Source organism: Ambystoma mexicanum, chromosome 3p (assembly GCF_040938575.1).
Source record: "Ambystoma mexicanum isolate Mex_15411 chromosome 3p, UKY_AmexF1_1, whole genome shotgun sequence".
Taxonomy (NCBI): Eukaryota; Metazoa; Chordata; class Amphibia; order Caudata; family Ambystomatidae; genus Ambystoma; species Ambystoma mexicanum.
Genome location: NC_090925.1, coordinates 1077236572 through 1077254583, shown reverse-complemented (window position 1 = coordinate 1077254583; position 18012 = coordinate 1077236572). Strand labels below are relative to the sequence as shown.

Below are 18012 nucleotides of genomic sequence, written 5' to 3'. Positions count from 1 at the left end.
GCACAAGCATTGTCCACATGCAGAATGGCCAGTCAATTTTGGGATTCCCCACTTCTCAGGCAGTGTGCTCTGTTTGCTGGGTCTCGAGCTAACATCATTACGTGAAGCCTCTTTCTTAAAGTCCTGTGTCGTGGTGCTGTTTCTCTTCAGGCGTAAAAATTGGCCTAACAGTAAATTATCTCCAACATGACGAGGATGAAAGCTCTCATAATGTAAAAGAGAGTTTTTGTTAGTGCTTTTATGAAACGGCTTCACACTAAGCACGTTATCAATACTACTTGACATGATCGTAATGTCTAGAAAATTCAATTCCAGATTACTCTGAGTGAAGGTGAACTTGAGATACTGATTTTTTCGGTTCAACCATTCAAAGAATAGGTGAAGTTCTTGTAAGTTGCCGGACCATATGACAAAAATCATCGATATATCGTTTCCTTGTACGGATGTTATGTTTGAATGGATTGTGTACCGATAAGATTTTGTTGACTTCGAATTGCTCCATGTAAAGGATAGCCACACTGGGTGCTAGAGTAGCACCCATCGCGGTACCCTGTATTGGTTGTAATACTCACCATTAAAGTGGAAATAGCTCTCTGTGAGTGCCCTTTCGGCATACCAAAGTACAAATGACATGGAAGTTGTGGAGTCTGGATATTAGAGAAGTAAACGCTCTTGGAGCATGTCAAGAGAGGCCCTTTGCGGCATACTGGTATATAAGGCAACAACATCGAACCCCACCAACAATTCGACATTTCGGTCAAATGTCATTCCTTCAACCTCATTAATCATCTGGATCGTATCCTGCACATAAGATTTCATTTTGCGCACTAGGGGTTGAAGGAAAAAATCTGTAAATCTGGACAGAGGTTCCAACACCTTCCACCTGAAATCTCTTTCCTTCTTGGCCTTTCCTATTTGTTTCCTTTCCTGCCCCTTTTTGGCATACTTTCCCACTCCTAGACCAGTTGGACCTGTTTGCTTCCTTTTTCGCCTAACCATAATTACAAACCATCTTATGTAATCTTAAAAACCCTACCATTTTAACATCTTGCCTTTCCTTGAGCTTGCTGTGATGAAATGACTACTGCTCTATAGGGTGTACAAGGAAGAGTGGAGGATGAAATTATGATTATATCAGCAGTGATCCCAATCATAAAAGTGAAACAGGCACAGTCTCTTGTGATAACTTGAAGGGATGTCAGACTATGCACTTCAGGAGGGATGTGAGCAAGCACAAACAGCAAAACGGCAATAGTTATGAGGTACCAACATAAAAGAATGCCCAACCAAAGTTCTACAAAAATTGAGTCTTTACTTAAATTAAAAATCCACTACTAATAGAAACACTCATAGCTCACCAACATAAGAGACGACACAGAATATTCAGACTGTGTAATGGACAGGGGCACTCTGGGGCTGAAGACAGGGGTCAGAGGCAATAATTTCAGCAGAAAAGTCAAGTTTACTGAAGATGTCTTTTAAAAAGATAGGGAGTGGGGAATTAATAGTGATTAGGGTCCTTTAAAGCAGGCCAAATGGACAGAACCACTTCAAATATCGTTTATGGTTGTTCTTGTGGCTTCAGAGTGTCAAGCCAGACTTCTAGGCACTTTACAATAGCTCGAGTTAGCATTGAGAAGTTCAAGCCGGTTATTCTCAATGGGCTGAGCGTGTTGAGATGGTCAAGTCTGTTTGAAGTAGTTCAGCGATGCGTTGCAGTCCTGAGGCAGTGATTGGGTTCAATCGGGAGAAGAACGGGAGGGTCATTGTCCTGAAGCAATGAAGTTAGAAAGATGATGTCCAGTGATGCAGTCCAGTTATTTAATGGTGATAGGCTCATACGACTGATGTGCAACCAGGCTATGGTCCAGTCAGCGACTCAATGGCTCGAAATCGTATCAGAAAGCGGTAAGTGTCAAATGCAGCAGCAGTGGGTTTCAGTGGCTCGAAGAATTATCTGAAGCAGTTCAGTACATTCAAAATATGATCAAAGATGGAAAACAAGGACAAAAGCTGTTCCTTGACTTTTGGTTGACGGAGGATACCAATCTAGGGTCTCCAGTGGCAAGGTGAGTCTTTGCTCTGCACTTCCCAGCTAGGAAAGTTCCTGGGGCGCATTTACCAGGGAGGTCACTTGCATTGAGCAAGACCCTAGGTATCAGCAGCTGGCAGACCTTGTCCATAAGGCACGTCACCCCAAAGGGAGGCAAGTGTATTTCTTCATTCTTGGAGCCTTTATCTGTACATCTAAGGAAGAGGATTTTGGTCCATTCTGTATCCCCAATAAAGTTCAAGGTGAAATCCGTCTTCTGTGTTCTCAAGATGACTCAACAGACAGCAGCTGTCTCCTCCTCTTAAAGAGGCCTTTTGTCTGGTGATGTCAGTCCCAGAGGGCTTTGCCTGAGGTATGTGGGGAAGGGGCACAGGAACTGTGGGAGCTGACAGCATTTCCAAGTATGGTGGGACCCTTTTGAAGAATAGTACTTCTTTCCTGGCTTCTCTAACTTTACCCTCTCTACTGTCTGCCCTCCTTTAAAGATTCTCTTGCAATTTCTACCCTGGTGTGAGCTCCCCATTGTCCTGGCAAGGCACGCAAGCACTGATTCCAAGCTACCCCTCTGCGGAGATTTCTCTCTGGAAGGTGACAAGCTTTCCCAGAGTGATGAAAAGGGATGTGCTCCTGGGCAGGGCCAAATGGTTTGTTTTGGGTAAAATCCAGCCCGAAGCAGCTAATACACAAAAGCCATGTCTAAAATGAGTCTCAATCAAACAAGCTGACAATAAAGCTGACAAAAAGGTTCTTGCCACTGTGTCATGGTTAGAGATTAGCTTTATTTAGTTTGTAATCTGCCACCAAACCCCGGGAGTACACAATTATATAATTTGAATCAGGCCTGCCCAAGATTAGGGAATGTTTGCAGGAATGCATGCGTCCCTCTCTAATAGGCATGTTGCCAAACTACAATGAGGCTGCTGAGGTACGTCACTAGACAGGCTCAGCAGAGTTACATGTTTCCACTATAATTTTCAGCATGGAGATTTTTAAAAGTGTGGTCTGAGTAGCAACCCTCACTTTTAGGGATGGAATTTCCAGCAACATTTTATATTTAAAAAAAATGTAAACCCTTACAGATGGCATGCCCTCACAGCTGCCTTAAAGACATCCATCATACAACAAAAACCCATCACATAATTAAAATGAATTAGCCTGTTCCTGATGCTTCTGGCGGGTTGCCACCGGGACTCGTAATATTTTACTGGTGCCTGACTTCCTGGTGCCACCGGGAGATTACAAGTCCAACGGCCCAGGAAATCAGGTTCCGGTAAAATGTAAGTCCCTATTCTCATAGAGTTGCAAAGGACTCTGTGGGAGTTGGGACTCGGAAGCGCTGGCACCATTGTTAACGGTACCGGCGCTTCCGTGAACGGTCTGCCTACCCTGCCTGTTGTGCCCGGCAGGGTCAGAACTGTCGGCACAGTGAGCTTACCAGCACCCTTGTTTCCGGACCTGCAAACTTGTAATGAGGCCCAATGGCTCAACACAGGCTCAAGTGAGGGATGGGCAGCACGGTAAGGCCAGAAGGTGAGAAAATGAATGCATGGGACTGGTGTAGATGAGGTTGAAGGCACTCAGTTGTGAGATTGGTACCCCGAAGCAGAAGAAAAAGCTGTCTGCAGTAATGACTGGTGACAGTGGAAGTTTTTCAAGTGACTGTGTGCTCACACCAATGTGCTAAAATGCTACTTCGTCAGGAGTCAACATAGAACATGTCCGTCAATAAATGTCCTCATGTGCATCAAGTCCTTATGTGGTCAGATCTTTAATGTAAATAAATCCTTTCCAAGTGGAGAGGAAATAGATACAACTCAAACCAATGCATTTCAGATATTGTCCGCAATCGGGGCTAAATATGTGTTCCTGGATGCGCCTAGAGACCATAGCAATGGTAAACAGCGCTATATAAATGAAAATTACAATTACAATTCAATAGCAAGCACAGTATCTGAACCACTCCTATGCATATCTGGTAGATCAATGAGATTTGAAATCATTTACTGGGGTTCGTTGCCAGTCGATATCTCCTTGCAAACAGTCTTGTTTCTGTCTTTTTGCTCGAACCATGCCCTCACTGTGTGCATTTTTTCATTGGTGGATTGTGTACTGATTCTTTGCATTTCTTCCTTTCTTTTCCATTCAGGGATATCAAGCCTGACAATGTGTTACTGGATGAGCAAGGTAAGCGGCCAATCCTGCCTGGTGATGTACAGCAGCTGGGAAATCGCCATCTTGTTTGTCTTTGACTTCGTCACTCTCCGTTTCTGCTTGCATACAGCACGTGCTCTAAAAAAAAGCTTCAGAGCACTGGAAGCTGCAGACGCTTGTTGTGGACGCTTAAGGGCGCGCAGGCGCTTTGACAACCTCGAACCTATCCATGTTTCCCATCAAATCGAACACCTGAAACTAAGGTCTTCTTTGATCATGCAACATAGAGGCTGGCCATCTCAAGTCTGCATGAAGTGCAGAGTTTACAACAAACGATGCATACCATTATACCAACTTTCTTGTGAATGACATTAAGACATTCTAAAAAAGGAGCCCTTAGTCATCCTACTGATGCACAGCTAATCCTGACACTGGGCAATGCAAAAGATGTGGCATATTAGGTCATTATTTTTTAAATCCCGGCAGTTACTATTCGATATTGTAACGGTTCTCATTCTAAGATCATCCTTGTGTCCGTGAGTGAGTGTCCATTCTTGCAGTCTGAATGGCTGCCCGCGGGTTCTCTCTCAGCATGGGAATGTGTAAGACCAATATACACCATCTCATTTGCTGTTTGTTTTGTATTTTCTGAGTTTAATAGTTACACTTCAAGGCATATGTTCACGCTCTCACGTTTCATACATTTTAAGGTATTGAGAATGTCTCAACATAGTTGATCATTCTACAAGTGGCATGCCATTATTGTTCATGTACAAATGAAGGTATACATTTCATTTCACTCTTTCCTTATTTGTCAGGTGGCGAGGGTTACCACTCATTGTTTAGGTTGAATGTGGCAGAGCCAACTTACTAAATAGGTTGCATTTTGCCCAGTCAAGAGGCTGATACGTATCAGGAAACAGATATTCCAGGGCTATGATTGGAGGGGTGCCCTGAGTTGGCTCTCATCAAATCCTGAGTCTAAGAGGGGAACAGAAGTTCACCCTGGTTCTCAGTGGCAGAGAACACCATGGCTGCAGGACACCAGGTGTGCGGCACACCAAGGATGCCGGACACCAGGGATGCCAGACCCCGGGGGTGCAGGACACCAGGAATGTAGGACACCAGTGATGTAGGACAGCAGGTGTGCAGTACACCAAGGATGCCAGACACCAGGGATGCCAGACCATGGTGGTGCAGGACACCAGGGATGCAGGACACCAGGGATGCAGGACACCAGGGATGCAGGATACCAGGGAGGCAGGACACCAGGGAGGCAGGATACCAGTGAGGCAGGACATCAGGTGTGCGGTACACCAAGGATGCCCGACACCAGGGATGCCAGACCCTGGCAGTGCAGGACACCAGGGATGCAGGACCCCATGGATGCAGGACACCAAGGATGCAGGATACCAGGGAGGCAGGACATCAGGTGTGCGGTACACCAAGGATGCCAGACACCAGGGATGCCAGACCCTGGCAGTGCAGGACAAAGATGGGATTTCATGCTGAGCACCTGGGTCTCGTTCTCTACAAGTGGTGCACATACTTCTAGGACCCATTGTTTGGAACAGACCCCATAAACAGCAGACGGTCCAACATGATGCGAGCAGAATGCAAGTGTCAGTTAAACAATAGTTTGGGTTAGATCCTTGCCAGATGCCAATAACAAGGGTTCAGAGAGTTGGAGACCTTGCTTATAAAAAAGGGTCTTGGAATTGCTCGTGTTCCCTCCACCATAGTTTTGGGGCTTTGGCCCAGGCACAATAACATGCACTGTGATGGGTACATGTCCTGGCCGAGAGAGGGCCTTGTTAGGTGCATCAACAACATATTAACAAGCCTGAAGATGGTAGCCTCCTTTTTGGGGAAGGACCAGTCCATCTAAGGTAGACTGGTGCATGGCAGTAGCTAGGCAACAAGAAAAGGCTGAGAACCCTCTTTTTTGGTAATGGGGGGCCTGGCTCATGAGGGTAGAACTGAGATATAGGAAAAGAGGATGAGTCCAAGCTACCCCACCCTTAGGGCGCTATGGTAAATGTTGACACACACCAACAGGAAGAGTTAATGTAGCATAATTAGACTACACTAATATAGGCACACATGGAATTAAAACAAAGTTTATTCTAAAACAGAAAGTAGAAAATGGTGACAGAAAGCATAGTACCAACAAAATAGTGCATGCATAAGCATTTACAGTTCATATTTTCAGTCACATATTTAATACAGAACATAGATTATGAACCATGAATTAGTAGCATAGCCCATCTCGCAAGGAGAACTGTCGACACTTTATGTTTTTCTAGTCCGGAAAGGTTTCTGGTCTAGGATGTAGTCAGTTAATGTCATGAGTCACCCAGAAGTTCTGAACTGTCATCAGGACTTGTTACAGTAGATTGATATCGAGGTATGGAAACATGAGACGAATGCTTCACCAATCAACCATTAATCAAGAGATAGTACGTGAAGGGCGCCTTTGGGCTGCACACAACGATGGTGCCGGGTAGGTCACGTCGTGGGGTGATTCAGTGTAATTTTCTGATTTCAGACCTGTAGTTACGTATCCACAAGGATCATGGGTTCAAGGGGGCTTCTGTGGAGAGGCGCAGTGTAGTTCGAGAAAGCCTCCTAAGTAGAGTATCTTATGTAGAGTATCAAGTGCATCAAGAGTAAGCGAAGTATTACTTCATTTAACATGTCCATTGCCATAGCAACACTGTTGTCTCTGCGCAATCCAACACGCATGTGTGCGGAACAGTCATCTCTCCTGATTTCTCCAGCGGCGACACCGCTTTCCAAGAACAACACCCCGGACGAACGGGCATGCGCAGAAAACCGTCACTACTATGCCCGGTCTCCCGTGACAAGCCCGACAAGCTACTGCCCGCATTACCAGTGCATACTTAGCTTACTCTTGGTGCACTTGATATTCTACATAAGATACTCTACTTAGGAGGCTTTCTCTGTTTTAGAATAAACTTTGTTTTAATTCCATGTGTGCCTATATTAGTGTAGTCTAATTATGCTACATTAACCATTCCTGTTGGTATGTGTCAACATTTACCATAGCGCACTAACTGTGGGGTAGCTAAGACTCATCCTCTTTTCCTATATGGCAGTAGCTAGACCCATTGAACTATCTCGAAAATGATGTTCAATTTAGGTCACACACCAACATGAGGCGGGCAGCACTCTAAGAACAACCCCAAGGCGAAGGTTTCAATAGAACATTACTTTTAATTCAAAGTGCAGAGTATCCTAAGGCCCAGCTTCCGCTCTCTAGCCCTCCTGAAATTAGCAAGGCCCCCAGTTTGGGGAAGAGGAAACATCATTTCCACAAATATATTACCAACCTGAATCCAAGACCAAGATGAAAAAGCAAGACACCACAATCCTTCAACCACAGCGAGGCACGCACCATTGTGGGTTACAGCACATCGACCTACCACTGAGAGAAAAAAATAAGTTGTCCCAGGAGGACCTCGCTCCCAGAACAAAGGAAAAATCTGCAAAACACCTGGGATAAAGCAAGTCACCACAAACCTAGAACCACAATCAGGTACCTACTATTACATCTAAACCCACTTCAATCTTCCCAACCAAAAACCATTCAACATCACAACTCATCTAGTGAGATCAAAACCAACAGAGAATCAAGCAACATTAGGAAACTGTGCAAGCAGGAAGCCTAAAACCGAACAAAAACATAATCTCACAACCAAACTCGCTGTACAAACATCAAGCCACAATAGCCCCACACATCAAGACCACAAACAGGCCACCATCGAAGAAGGACAAAGAAACAAGAATGGAAAACAGAATAAGAATGAGGAATGAAATTGAACCTCCGTTGAACTGGAACTACCTACCTGAATTCATGACACCTCAAAATGACCACCAACCACTACTAAGCGTACTAAAGATATGGACCAAGACAAGAACAAAAATAGCACACATCTCTGCTAGCTTTCCACCTACAACTAAGGATCCAATGAATCCTGAAGTTGACCCTACAAGACTACCAAACCACACACCACAACACAGAGAACACAGCAACTCTGGCATTTTCAAAAAAACACCAACAAGAATCAGAGTCAAGCTAGAATCCCTAACCCGCCACACCACTTGCATAACCAGATACTGGAAAATAGACCACACAGACAACCAAACACCTGACTACCATGAACCAGAACAAAGAAACCCATCACTCAACTTAATTGAACTCCTCTACACAACCCGCAAATAGCAGACTTACCCATGAGAAAACTGAAAATCTGACAGGCACCACACCAGCCGAAATGTGAGAAATGATACGCAATAAACAACAAAGAAAAACACACACTCTACACTGCTGTCTACTCAGTGTAAGATCTATGGCTCAGCACAAAACAGAAATGTCTGACCACAAAAGCGAAGGCAGCACTTACACACTCTTCCTCACAGAAACATGGCTATTGGACAATTACAAAACAATCACCCACTAAGCCATACAGATAACTTCAAACTAATACATTCTAACAGAGAAAACTCACAAGGAGGATGAATTGCACAGGTGCACAAAAACCACATATGCACTGCACCACTCCGATCCACCGAAATAGAAGATTACGAATCACTCCTAATCAACATCAAGCTCAATGGCCAATCCAGCCTACTGTTCCTCCTGCTCTACTGACAGCCATCCTACAACCCCAACTATGACCCGAATCTCACAGACGCCATTGCCAACCTCTCCACTTATCATGACAACATAATTGTTCTGGGGGACTTCAACATCTGGTTTAAAAGAGAAAATAAAAACATAGCACTCTCCCTCAGCACCTTACCGGAAACCCCCACTTCAAACAAATATGAAACGGTCCCACCCAAAGTGCTGGACACACCTTAGACACAATCTTCTGCAAATATAGACTCTCGACCGCTGCCCCACTGGTACCAATCATATGGATTGATCACCATATGATCCCATTCACTGTAAAAATTCCAAACTGCACAATGCCCACAAACATAAAACACCATACAACAAACAAAAGAAATTGGAAGAGTCTTGAAATGCAAATGCTAACAGAGCTACTGGAACCAACCAAACCAAACACATGGCAGCTAAATAGAATGACTCTGGAAGCAGCGGAAGTGAAACTTTACACCCGGATCACAGATGCCCTAGACCAATTAGCACCTGCAAAACTCTTCAAACTCACCCGAAGAAAATTTCAGAAAGATGGTTCACAGAAGATCTGAGAGAACTACAAAAAAATGCAAACTGGAAAAACAACGGAGAAATCTCTACAACCAATAGGACAAAAACAATACAAAAGACCATCGATGCAAGCTGCCCTACCAAAAACACGCCACAAGAACCACTAAAAAGTAGCGTACCACCATCACAACACTCAATAGTTTTGAACCTATACGTGAAGAAACTTTCAACACACTAATATAAGACACCAACCTTGATGGATCCACCAGTGTATCATGCCCACTGGCCATCTTCACAAAACTCCTCAACCACAGAATGCCAGCCTCATACTTCTTACTACTAATGAATCTATCCCCAAACATGGGAATAGTATCTAAAACTTTCAAATCAGCACACATCAACCCCCTCCAAAAAAATGAAACAGAAAATGCAGAAGACCCTAGCAACTACAGGCCTATATTAAATCTACCTTACCCAGCAAACATCCTTGAGAACCACATCTACAAAGCACTTCTCAATCAAGTAGTAAGCAATGGAATAATCTACCACTTCCAAGTCAGCTTCAGACCCATGATAGGAACTAAATCAGCACTTCCCGCCATATGGGATGACCTAAAAATAAATGAAGACAAAAGTACCCAATCTGCCCTCATAATAGACATATCAGACACCTATGACACAATTAGAAACACAACACTAGTACAGAGACTGGAGGAAATTGGCATAAAAAACTCTGCACTACAATGGCTGAAATCTTTCCTCACCAGCCGGACAAAATAACACACTTACGTTACCGCCATTTACATCTAACAGTAAAAACATCACCTGTGGTGTACCACAAGGATCAAGCCTCACCCCGCTCCTCTTCAACATCTACATGTCCCTCCTAATGAAACTCATTCAAACCCATGAACTGACCGCCTACAATTATGCAGCCAATGCCCAACTCATCCTTAAGATAACCTCAGCCCAAGACCCAAACAGCACCTTCAACAAATGCCTCAGGGAAATATACACCTGGATGACAAACAACAATCTCAAGCTAAATACAACCAAAACAGAAATAATGATCTCCCCTCCAGAGGACAACACAACACAGACATACCTGATCTGGACACCGTGTATGGGAACCAAACTGAAGACATTGTCAGTGATTTAAAAAAAAAATTGGGAATCTCCACAGACAACTGACTCTCTATAGAATCAAAGTCAACCCAATACCCCAAAAAATGCTTTTATCTGCTGTGAATAATAAGAGGGATACTCCCCTATCTCATGTTCTCAAATAGAACCCTCACAATCATCTCCTTGGTACTATCGAGACTAGACTATGCAAGCACCCTCTAACTTGGAATGCCAGAACGCCTCACAGAAAATATACTACAGCACATCCAAAATACTGCAGCAAGACTACTCCTGAGAATAAATAGAAGTGACCACATCACACTAGCCCTGTTAAGTCTACACTGGCTACCAGTAAAAAATCACATTAACTTTAAAGTCCTCTGCATTGTCCAAAAATCACTACACGGACAAGGAGCCGAAGTTTCTCCCAGATAAAATCAACTGCTACCAACCAGGTAGACACCTAAAATCGAGCAACGACATCCAAATAGAAACAAAAACACTATGAGAAAAAGAAATTTGGAGGAACCGTATTCTCCTATTTGATAGCCAAACTGTGGAACTTGGTACTGAAGCAAATAAGAACGGAAGACCACCTAATGTTCAGAAAACGACTGAAAACCTGGCTGTCATAACCAAGTCTAATGTCCGGCAGAGGGACTCCCATGACCTCCTTGTTTTTTTGCTCAACTCACAGAGACAAGCAAAGAAATGTGCACCCCCAAAAACCATACTATGGGACCAAAGCAAACATGAGACAATATGGATTGACGAACCAACAGTAAAATTACCACAGACCCAGAGCCAAACATAAACCAACTAACCACCCTCCTCTTTCCACACCCACATACCTCTCATTTACAACTCATGCCCAAACGAGCCAACAAAACTACACACAAAGAACACACAAACCACACACCCACCTCTAATCATGCCACAACACCAAACTGTTGCAAGCAACAAAAAACCCAGACACTGATCGCTAACCCTCCAGACACAACAAGCCCAGTGCACACCACAAACCACACCCAGAAAGCTGACATGCACAGCTGCCATTTTCTCCTGGTTCTGCACACATCAACAGAAGAGCACAATTTCTATCCTATCCCTTACTAACCAACCCCACCCACATTTCTAACTGAGTCACGTGAGCACCTGGAGACCATGCAAATGACAACAGTGAGCAGTATAAATCATCATAACATAACAAATGAAAAGGAGAATGGCCCCTGGTCTCCAAAGGAGTGACGGATGTCAGAGCCATTTTCATTTTATTCTTGCACCCGAATCCTGAGGCTGTCTGAATGAGACTATATGGTGCGTAGTTACAAAAACATTATATTCCGGGCACCTTGAAAAACATTAGCCACTAAGCCAGTGTGCATTATGCACTTGGTGATTAAAGCATACAACCCTTTTATCACAGAACTATTTGTCAAATACAAAAATCTGTGGTTATTTCTATGTTCCCAAAATGCTCTTTGATATTTTGCAAATCAGTCAGGGTCCCTCATTGGTACAATGTGTTCCCTTTTGCTTTCTCATAAGTGTATACGAGTATAGGATCGATTTTCTCGGTTATTGCAGCTTTTGATAGTATGTTTTTATAAATAAGACAAATGTAATGTTCTTATTGTGATTAAAATATATTGCAGAAGCGGCATTAGAAATGAACATGTTGAGATTTAGAAAAAGATCCATTTTACAATGTTAGTGACGTCACTGACCCCACACCCCAACGTACTGAGGTGTCATCCAATATTTGTGTTTGCCACTGCCAAATTTGAACCCTACTTTTAATGTGACTGGCCTATCCCAGTTTTCGATTTTAAAAATGTGGTCATCTTATACATCCAGCCCCAGCTCCTCTTCTCAGACCCTTCTATCTAAAAGCGAGTGAGGTATTTACCTTGTATCCCACAGCATAAGTGATTACTAAAACCACAGCAAGTCTCTGTATAGCTATAGTCTGCTCCCCTCTCAGTCCCTCGGTCCATATCATCCCTGGATGCTATCACTGCAAACAAAAAGGAATACTTAACATAGTCAGTGGTTATCCTGAAAACCTGGACCTAACGTGGCTCTCAAGGACCTCAATCTACATATGGGCATGAAATTATGCTGTATATTTTGGTTGAAGGATAGGAACAATACTGCTAGACCTTGATTCCATATACACTCAAGGAAGGGTACTGTGTTCTGATAATGGAGGGTATTGGCAATCACTAGAGATGATACATGACTAAAAATGGCTAACATGTTTTCTCTACCCTACTCTCTCACCCTCTCTCTGTCTCCCTCTCTCTAGCTCTCTCTGTCTCTATATCTCGCTCTCTACCATCCATCTCCACCACATTCAGCAACACAGCACCCCCACAGAGCCTAACTACGTCCCCTGACCTTCCAGTACAATGAGCCCTCAGTGTGATGGCGCCATTCTCGCAGGACACATAGAATGAGGATGTCAGCCAGTCTCCATCCAAGGGGGAACTTGTGCTGCTGCTGCTCCCACTCTACTGTCAACCATAACAAACAGCCCCCATAGCCCATCTTTAAGAGATCTGTGTTTTATTTGGTCACGCTGCTTTCAGCAATGGCAGGTGTGGCTGCAGCAAACACACATCTGACAACGTGACTCTCTGGCCCACAGAGAGAAAGAGGCATAGACCGAGGCAGAGATAACGAGAGAGAAAGAGAGTCTAGCAAAAGCACAGAGAGAGACAGAGGGCACTGGATACGCATACATTACACAGTAACAGATAGTGATTTCATATGAGTGGTCATTGAGCTTGAAAAGAGACATATCTCGGTAAAAAAGCAAATAATGCACTGTCTCTCTAAATTAATATAGTCTGACTCGTACAGGTATAAGTGGGTGCCATATAATGCATTCCTGCACAGAAGGCTTCCTCAATCCTGGAGAAGGGGGTTGCTAATCAAAGGTTTATGCACACTTGAATTGTTAATCGTGAACGCTCAACACATTACACCAAACTATATTGTACAACGTTTAAAATGTTTTTTTGCGGGGGGCGAGGGTTATTTTTATTTTTAATTGTTTTATTGTTATGCTTTGAAAGGTGTATGCTCATTTCATATTTAGAAAGGTACGAAGAAATAATAAAGACAGCCTCCTCCACTAATAAACTGAAAGGTATTGTTCATTCCCTTTACTGCCAGAGCCACCACAATAATCCTGTCAGCATTCTTAAATCTGTGGTGTAGGGTTTCCGGAGCTACCGAGCAATGCTTTCAGTGTCTAGGGCCTCTGTGACGTTGACCCTTGAACTACGCACCTTGGAATGATTCCTGCAATCGGTCTGTGACTTCCGCATGTGGGCGTGCCGCTGTCACTGCGTCAGTAGTAGAACCTGGTCACTGCAGGGACACGCCCAAACCTTAACCCCTGCAGCCGTCCATTTGCCTTTACTCCCAATTATCTTTGCGCATGCATACAATGTTTTTATCCCCCATGAATTGGCATGACACAAGATTTCAATTGGCAAAATTGGCCGCAGTTTTATTTCCATGACAATAGAAGTATTTGTACACAATAGTGACCTCATTCTGTACGTGTGGCGCTTGCTTGCCGGATTTCCTTTGCTTCCTCCTATACTTGGTATAGTAGGCCCCCAACTCCCCCGACCCATTGTACCTGTTCCTATCCTGCCCGTGCAGGGGTCCGTGGGTGGGGAGAGCGCTGTTTGTTTTGGGGGGGAAGCTGAGCCTTATTTGTTCCTACCAGACGCCCCCGCCGTTTAGGCCCCCAAGAGGCGCTGGTCCAGAAGAGCGAAGACCCATTCCGTTTCCTTCTGGCTCGTCCGGAGTCTATCATTTGTGCTTGGTTGCCCAAACACCGCCAACTTGTCATCCTCTGACCTGGGTGCCCTGCGACAGCGATGCCCAGGTGTCCTCCTCCTTGTATTTCGTGGGTGGGTGGGTGGAAAACGAAATTCCTTGCACTTGTCAGGTGGCGGCGACCGGGTCCCAGTGCAAGAGCGAGATGCCTGGTCCCTGGTCCCGCCTGCTTATATCCTGCCAGCCCCGCCCCTTTTCCTTTTGTTTCCCCTTTGCGGGCTTTTGGGCCATTCGGCTCTTGGCGCCGTTCCGCCCCTTTGTCCTTTGCCCTTCCGGGTGAGGGTCCCAGCTCCCGGCGGCATGACCCCGCAGGGGTTACCCTGCTGCCTCCTTCATCTTTGAGGACGTTTTTCCGTCGTCAGCTCCATTTAACGTTGACGCTGTGCCTGTGCTTCATGTGAGATGCCTGATGTAGCAGCAGCCTCGTCATCCTCACTGGTATGGAGCTAGTGGGCAGAAAATGCTGCACACTTACCGTTATCCGCACTGCAGGTGGTTCGGGGGGACGTAATGGGCGGCATCTTACCCCTCCTGATGCTCATAGGGCAGAACATGCACACATGTTTCAGCCTCTGCCACCACAAGAATATGGTGACGAAGAGGGGCACTCCTCTTGCCCTGCGCGTTCTATTGGACAAACACAGGGACTTGCTTAGCACCCACATTGGGCACTATGCCAAGCCTCGATGTCTTAGGGCTGATGCGCGCTTTAAAAATCTAATAATAAATAAATAAATGATGCTGCCAGCTTCTCCTGACTCCTGCAATATTGGCCACACTCTCAGACTCCTCTGCCACTCTGAGACTCCCCATCACCCACTCTCTGTGTGCACGAAACCACCTCCTCACCTGCCATCCCATCCAACAGCTCCTGTCTTTCATGCTCTTCGTCCTCTTCTTCCGGCCCCTCAGTCTCCTCCTGGCCATCATTTCCACCATCACATTCCAGCCCCATCACCACCAGTGCTGACACCAATCCCATTGTTGTCCCCAGTGGTAGCTGCATGTATTGCAGGGGTTAGATTCTCTGTGTGCCTCACCAGAGAAGACATGTTGAATAACTCTGCCTCCCCATCTGGAGGACAGTAGTTCCGGAACCTCCTGCTTCCCCATAGTAAAATGGCTGTGCTCGCCGATGGACACAAGTGCATCTTTCTCCTCGCCATCGACCATTTTTTGAGAATAAAAACAACAAAACAACAAAAAAGTGCAACATTAAGATCAATTTATTTCACTAATAACAAGCTACAGAAAAAAAGGAATGCTTACTAAAAGAAATAAAAGTCACTCAACCTAAAAAATAAAACAATAAACATAGTTTCACCTAGCTCAACAAAAATGAAAAAAGTGAAGCTTTCCCTAGACACAACAAAAAGATTCGATTTTTTTCTCCAACAGATGTTTCCTCTACCAAAAGTTTTAATTAAGAAAAAAACATAGTGGCTCCCCAAAACAAACGGACTTCCCAAAGAAAAGCAGTTTCCCAAACTAATAAAATAATTGCTGGAACGCAAGAACACACATTGGTAGAGACCAAGGCATGGCATCCTATCACGAAGCAGATGAAAGACGCCAACCTGGCACACGTTCTTATGTGGCGTTATGCACCTGTTCCACGGGCAACACCGGGGGTGTAACAGCCCCAGTTAACTGCCCGAGTGAAGCAAGGGCCATTAACGTGCACCCATGACCGTTACCCCCTGGTGTTGCCGTGGAACGGCTTCATCAGGCCATTAGCACCCCTGGTTACTAAAGTGGCAAAAAAAAGTGGCACTGGGGTGCTAAAAAAAAGTATTTTCCTTCCTACAACGGGACGCCGTGCAAATCCTGATATAGGAAGGAAAATCCTTTGCCAATTTGGCCACCATGGAAAGGGAAGGCGGGGCTCCATTACATTATTGGGGGGTTAATAAAGAAAAAAAATGGGGACGGAGTGTGGGGGGAAGATGGCGGTGGGGAGAGCTGGCCATCAGGTGGCTTGGAATGTGGGCTTGTACCGGCAGTTCAAGCCTGCGTTCCGAACCATCTGATAGGCTGGCTCCCCCGCCTGGGGGTGCTAATTAAAAAAGAATGGAATGTTTCTTAGGAAAAAGAAAAATAACGATGCACAGTACAGTTGTGCACCATTACACTTCAACCTTAACCTCTCTTTGCATCAGGCTCCTAAGAAATAGCATATGTGTTTCTTGTTCTATGTTTAATAAATGTACGAGTCCTAATACAGTAGGTTCTGTGCTTTATTTGCTACTGGTGGCCTATTTTATGGAAGCATGCACAGTCTGGGTGACTGGTAGGGAGGCCTATTGGCATTTCTGGGCCCAGCAACTTGTGGCCTCAATTTGTTGGTGTAGTTGCAGTTGTGTACTTTTCTCGAGAATGAACAGGGTGCCTGTAAGTCCTAACATATCAGTTTAAAATTCAGGTCAAGGTTCCCTTGTGTACTGCTGTTGAAATTGCAGGAGTTTGCAGGCTTTTTTGTACCCGCTGAATGAAAGTTTTTGAGTTTTCACTTAGTTTGCTGAGAAACGCTGCAGCACGTTTAACTCCATTTCCGCCATCATTGTATCATATTGTATTGTGTTGTATTCGTTCTTTCCCCATTTGTATGGCATCAATGCGCTTTGTGGTTGGAACACCCTCAGTGACCGCAATCCGTGTGTAGGAGGTTCTAAGAGTTTAGATTAAGAGATGCTTGTGTGCGTTTGTGCCGGATTAGGATATAGGTGACTGGCTAGGCTCTAATAAGCAGCCTAAGGTCAGGCTCATGGGTGGGCGCTGTTGGTGGTTTAGGATACAGTGCGATTGCTGAAGATTCAATGTGTGTCCAGATAGACCTAATTTTATTTTTGTTGGTTGTTGCTGTATACTAGTAGCAGAGGTGTTGAGGAACGTCAGGGGTTTCAGTGTGGCCGGCTATGTGCGCTGCTAGGCCGGAATAGCAAAGCCATGGCTCCATTCTATGGTGCGTTGATGGGTGGCTGTGCCTGTGGCCTGTGTCCACAGAAGTGTTGTAAGGTATACGTACCCTATGCTTGGATGGAGTTCGACTGCAGTGTTCTCTTTCTTTGTCCAATGTGGGTGGCTGTTGTCGCTATTTGTGATCTCCCTTCAACGAAAGTCTGAGCAGCGAGGCCGGGTCCCATGGTAAGTAGAATAGTTTACAAAAATGTTCTTACCAGATGGATTTTTAATGTCATGTTCTCAGCAAAATTGAAACCTTCCCTTAGTGTGCTATTTAAATCTCCCGCAACAGTCCCTTTCCTGACTGCCTTTTCAGAAATGTTATAGGATTTGAAAGCCACTCATATTGATATTTCAGGAAAATGGAAGAAGCAAAATTGACAGATTTCGTACATTCTTAGTTACTATCAACCAGCGTAACAACGCTGGGATTTGAGCCCGGTCCCAAGCGATGGATACACAACCCTGCAATGTGCGCCCACGCCCCTGAGCTTTGTTATTGGGGTTATTTTCCTACCTCTGCATTGGGTGCTCTCTTTGAGACATGTAGAGGGCTGGTACCTGTGTTTGTCCTCTGTCTCTATAACAGTGCGCCATGTACATCCACGCCATTTTAAATGGTCATGTGGGATTACAGTTTCCCTCATGTTGACATGGCCGCAGA

At 44.8% G+C, this 18012-nt stretch overlaps 1 protein-coding gene across 4 annotated transcripts in view; it reads left to right on the top strand.

The window, feature by feature from the left end:
* STK32A (serine/threonine kinase 32A) overlaps positions 1–18012 on the top strand; it is an 885758-nt gene that overhangs the window by 556923 nt on the left and 310823 nt on the right. For all 4 annotated transcript variants that reach the window (XM_069652434.1, XM_069652435.1, XM_069652432.1 and 1 more), the window contains exon 6: positions 4200–4237. In XM_069652434.1, the coding sequence (XP_069508535.1) occupies positions 4200–4237 (38 nt within the window). The remainder of the gene's footprint in view (positions 1–4199; positions 4238–18012) is intronic.